The following is a 4,980-nucleotide window of genomic DNA, read 5'->3' as shown; positions in this document are numbered from 1 at the left end:
CCAGGTTGCACTCCTGGGCTACAAGATGAGAGCTCAAAGAAGTCTAAATAATATTATCTACTTATAAAGATCCTTAAACCTGGCCTAGAAATTCACTAAATTAAGCAAATATGTTGTGGTGATGGTTTGATTAAGAATGCCTACCATAGGCTCATATATTTGAATTATTGAATTTTGGGGGTTTTTTTGTTTGTTTGTTTGTTTGTTTTTGTTTTTGAGAAAGTTTCTCTATGTAGCTTTGGCTATCCTGGAACTCTCTCTAGATCAAGTTGGCCTCAAACTAAGAGATTCACCAGCCTTCTCTTCTCACAAGTTGTCCTCTGATCTTCACACATATGCTGATCCTGGCACATACAATAAATAAATAAATGTAACAAAATAATTTTAAAGGGTAAGAAGAATTTGTAAGGGGTAAAAATAACATTCAAAATAACTGGCAGGAATAATAAACGATATTGGGACAAATTTTGACCATTTAGATAAATGAGGTAAAATTAAATATGTTGAAATAATAAGTGAATTAAAAGTGAATTTATTATTATCATCTTTAAAGCTTTGAGATGGTATCAGAGGCACCACACAACAGACACTCAAGTAAGATCTAAGTTCAAGTACTAGACCTGACATCTACTGGTATGGAAATCTTAAGCAAATTAATTTTTAAAATATAACTTGGGGCTGGAGAAATGGCTCAGCGGTTAAGAGCACTGACTGCTCTTCCAGAGGTCCTGAGTTCAATTCTCAGCAACCACATGGTGGCTCACAACCATCTGTAATGAGATATGATGTCTTCTGGTGTGTCTGAAGACAGCTACAGTGTCCTCATTTAAATAAATCTTTTAAAAAAAAAAAAAACTCGATTAACGGGGTGTGAATGGTGCATTCCTGTGATCCCTGAATAAGCAGGCTGAGGTGAGTAGGTGATGAATTTGAGATGTGCTGTGCTACACAGTAAATAATATAAATATTCTGTAGCTGAAAAAGTTACTTAATTATAAAAATTAAGAATTAGAATTTAAGTGAATACACATCTTAGCTCACTTTAAGGGCACCAGAACACATCAGAAAGCTAGCCTGGTATATGGTGTATAAAAACCATAGCATCTCTGAAGAGGCACAAGCCTGTAATGATGACAGAAGAAAAAGTAGGTCAGAGATGTACTTTAAGATCCTAAAAACTACTTCTAAACGGCATAGAATATCTTTATAGTTGTTTAGTATATATTTCTCTTTCTTTCTCAGAAAGCAAGGGCTTCCTACATTAAGCACTGTCCTCTACTTAGTGTATTCTCTAAAACATGGTAAATATTAAGCACCTACATGTCACTGAGACTCTTAACTACATTACATTAAGCTCTGCGGTCACGGTAAGTTCCTTACTTGATCCATTTAAGTGACATTCTAAATGGAATTCCTAGGACAGGTATTAGTACGGGACTAGCTGAACTTAAAGCTTCATCTTCTTCGCCGTTCTGTGATCCCACATCATCATGAACAAAGAAAGTGACCCTGAAATCCTTGGTGACATGCTATTCCACCAACGTTTCAAGGACCCGGGAACTGTAGTTTTCAAATCCTGACTTAACAACCAGCCCGAAAATATCTTAAAATGCCAACGCTTTTGTGAGAGCTTTACACGGCACACTGAGGCAACTATCCCACACAAAATTATGACTGTGGGTCATCGTGTCCCTCCTTCCTCGTCCCAGAAGCACGCAGGACTCCCCCCATCCTCACGCCACAATTCCCCAACACTGGCAGAAAGGAACTTGACGGATCCTCACCTCAATCTCGTAGTCCTTCACAGGAAGGGGTGCTGCAGCCGCCGCCATGCTCAGGACCCCCACCATGATCTCTGCCTCCTAGAACCCGGGCTCCTAGGCCCTTCAGAGGTCCGGCCCAGCCTGGCTGGAGGCCATAGGGGCGGCAGGTCCAGTGGGAGCGAGCTGCGAGCCGGGGAGCCCGTCTCGGGTCTCGTAGAGACCACCGGCCGGACGCGAGTGAGAGGCTGGGCCCAGGGCCGCCGAGTCAGACTCAGACAGAGATGTACGGGAAGCCCGGGCTCAGGCCCCGAGGTGGCGGCGGGACAATACAAGGTGCCCCCGGGGCAGATTCTCCAGAATAAGCGCTCGAGCCCCACAGAACGCAGATCGGACTAGTGGGGCTTCGGCGGGAGTTCTGTCAATTGGGTTTTCCCGCCGTCCGGAGCGCAGGGGGCGGAGCCTACGACCGCTGTCGGAGGCTGCGCAGACGGTGAGCCGCGAAGGACAAACTACTTCCTTTGGCGAATCTGCGCGCGATTGTAGCAATTTTAGATTAGGAATCTAGTTGAATTTCAGAGATTCGCACTTCCATGTTAAAGTTTGACTTATTGAAGACGTGTTTTGTCTAAGATTACCTAATCATTTGGTGGCCGAATTAACTTAGACTTTAGCCGTTCTTTTTGTTTGTTTGTTTTTCAAGACAGAGTTTCTCTATGTAGCCCTGGCTGTCCTGGAACTCACTCTGTAGACCAGGCTGGCCTCCAAGTGCCGGGATTAAAGGCGTGTGCCACCACTACCCGGCGACTTTAGCTATTCTTAAAATTATATTTTTGAAGCCAGGAAGTGGTGGTGCACTTGGACGGCAGAGCAGCAGATATCTTTAAGTTTGAGGCCAGACTACGTAGAAAGTTCCATTTCAGCCGAGAGACTCTGTCGTTATATAGATAGATATGTAGATAGACTGACTGACAGAAAGACAGACAGACAGAAGATAAAAAGAGATAGAGGAGCCAGGCAACGGAGGCACACTCACACCATTAATTCCAGCACTCTGGAGTTAGCAGAAACAGGCAGACCAGCAGTTTGAGGCCAGCCTGGTATACAGAGAGAAATCCAGGACAGCCAAGGCTACACAGAGAAACCCTATCACGAAAAATCTAAAAAAGGAAGAAAAGAGGCAGCCAAAAGACACCTCATGTTGATCTCTGTACTCTGCATGTATGTATGTACATCTGCACTAACCCACAGGAACATATTATACACATCACACACACAAATATATTTTTTCTTGTTTGTTTGTTTGTTTGTTTGTTTGTTTTTGAGACAGGGTTTCTCTGTATAGCCCTGGCTGTCCTGGAACTCACTTTGTAGATCAAACTCAGAAATTCACCTGCCTCTGCCTCCCAAGTGCTGGGATTAAAGGCGTGCGCCACCACTGCCTGGTGTGTATATATTGGAGGCCAGAAGAGAACATGGAACTGGAATTACAGGCAGTTTTGAGCTACCATTGTGGATGCTGGAAACCAAACCAAGGTCTTCTGCAAGAGCAACAAAGCCCTTTACAACTGAGTCATCTCTCAGGCCTCAGAAAGCATGGGCTGGGCTACTGAGCTACACACCCAGCCCACAATTAACCATTATAAACAGTCTTTGTAAAACCCAGTCACAGTGGTTAAAGATTTAACTGCTGCTGGGGCAGTGGTGGCACATGCCTTAGTCCCAGCACTTGTGAGGCAGAGGCAGGTGGATTTCTGAGTTTGTGGCCAGCCTGGTCCACAGAGTGAGTTCCAGGACAGCCAGGGCTACACAGAGAAACCCTGTCTCAAAAAAAAAATCAAAACAAAAAACAAACAAACAAAAAAGAGCGTAGACTGCACCTGCAGAGGACCTGAGTCTGGTTGCCAGCACCTAAGTCAGGTAGGTCACAACAGTCCTTAGTTCCAGCTCCAGGAGATCTGATGCCGTGTTCTGGACTTCACAGGTATTCACTCACACACACCCACATACCCACAGACAGACACACAACTGCACACATAATTTAAAAATAAATAAAAATAAGAACAAGTAAGTGGACTGTCAATGTTGTTGGAGTGCCACAGAGGATCAGAGAGCTTGCAGCACAATCACGAAAACATCCCAGCCCCGTGGAACACACTGGGCATTGTGTGTATGGCTGGAATGCCAGCTCTGAGACCAGCAGAGATAGGAGGACAACGGGGCCCGGCCTCCAGCCTAACTGGGAAACCATGAGCCCAGGTTCATGGCTACTCACAACCATAGGTAACTTCAGGCCCAGGGGATCTGATGCCCTCTTTTGGCTTCCATAGGCACAAAAACTCTGAATGAATGGGGTACAGAAACATACATGCATGCAAAATATTCATATACATAGCACACATATATACACACACACATACATACACACACACACACACACATATACCAGGGGCTAATCGGATATAGTAGCACACACCTATAATCACAGCACTTAGGAAGTAGAGGTGAAAGGTCAGCAGTTCAAGATTATTCTTCACTGCACAGTATGTTTGAGGCCAGCCTCAGCCCCACGAAACTCTATCTCAAAAAACAAAAACAACTTAAAAAGCAAATAACAAAAAAAAAAAAAAAAACTGTCCCTGGAACCTCTGCACACCTGCTTTGCCTCAGTCAAAATTCTGTGCTTTAAACTTAAGGTTTCTGAGCTTCCATTGTACCTGATGCATTATGTTCCACATTTCCACTTAGTCTGTGCTGTCAGGGCTGGACTGTGAGAGCAAGCAGAGCGCCCCCTGCTGGTTTCGTTCTTAGTTGCTCTCTAAACATTTTGTGTCTGAGTGTGTGCTGTGTGTGCTTGTACACAGCCACATGATCCAGCCTTTCACGTAAGCACTTTGACATTTTAAAAGAGAAGCATAACTTAATCCCAGCACTAGAGAGGCAGAGGCAGGCGGATTTCTGAGTTCGAGGCCAGCCTGGTCTACAAAGTGAGTTCCAGGACAGCCAGAGCTATACAGAGAAACCCTGCCTGGGGGGGGGGGGGGGGGGAGGGGGGGGGAGCTATAACTTAGAGATGTTTACTTTTGGTGGTTGGTTTCCTGTTTATTTTTGTTCTTTTGAGACAGGGTCTATGTAGCCCTGGCTGTCCTGTAACTTGCTCTGTAGACCAGTCTAGATCTCTCCCAGCATCTGACTCCAGAGTGTGGGAATTAAAGGTGTG

At 44.8% G+C, this 4,980-nt stretch overlaps 1 protein-coding gene across 5 annotated transcripts in view; it reads right to left on the bottom strand.

The window, feature by feature from the left end:
• The window catches only part of Atad5 (ATPase family, AAA domain containing 5), a 46,419-nt gene extending 44,177 nt beyond the window's left edge, over nucleotides 1–2,242 (bottom strand). For 3 of the 5 annotated variants that reach the window (XR_001780002.1, XM_006533233.2, XM_006533234.3), the window contains exon 1: nucleotides 1,785–2,242. Coding sequence is in view for 4 of the 5 variants with exons in the window: in XM_006533233.2 (XP_006533296.1) it covers nucleotides 1,785–1,850 (66 nt within the window). In the remaining variant the exon portion in view is untranslated. The remainder of the gene's footprint in view (nucleotides 1–1,784) is intronic. The other 2 variants (XM_006533232.4, NM_001029856.2) reach the window with 2 other exon arrangements.
• Between the last annotated feature and the right edge of the window lie 2,738 nt (nucleotides 2,243–4,980).

The sequence above is a fragment of the Mus musculus genome, chromosome 11, assembly GCF_000001635.26.
Source record: "Mus musculus strain C57BL/6J chromosome 11, GRCm38.p6 C57BL/6J".
In the NCBI taxonomy this organism is placed as follows: domain Eukaryota; kingdom Metazoa; phylum Chordata; class Mammalia; order Rodentia; family Muridae; genus Mus; species Mus musculus.
This window is presented reverse-complemented; position numbering and strand designations above follow the sequence as displayed.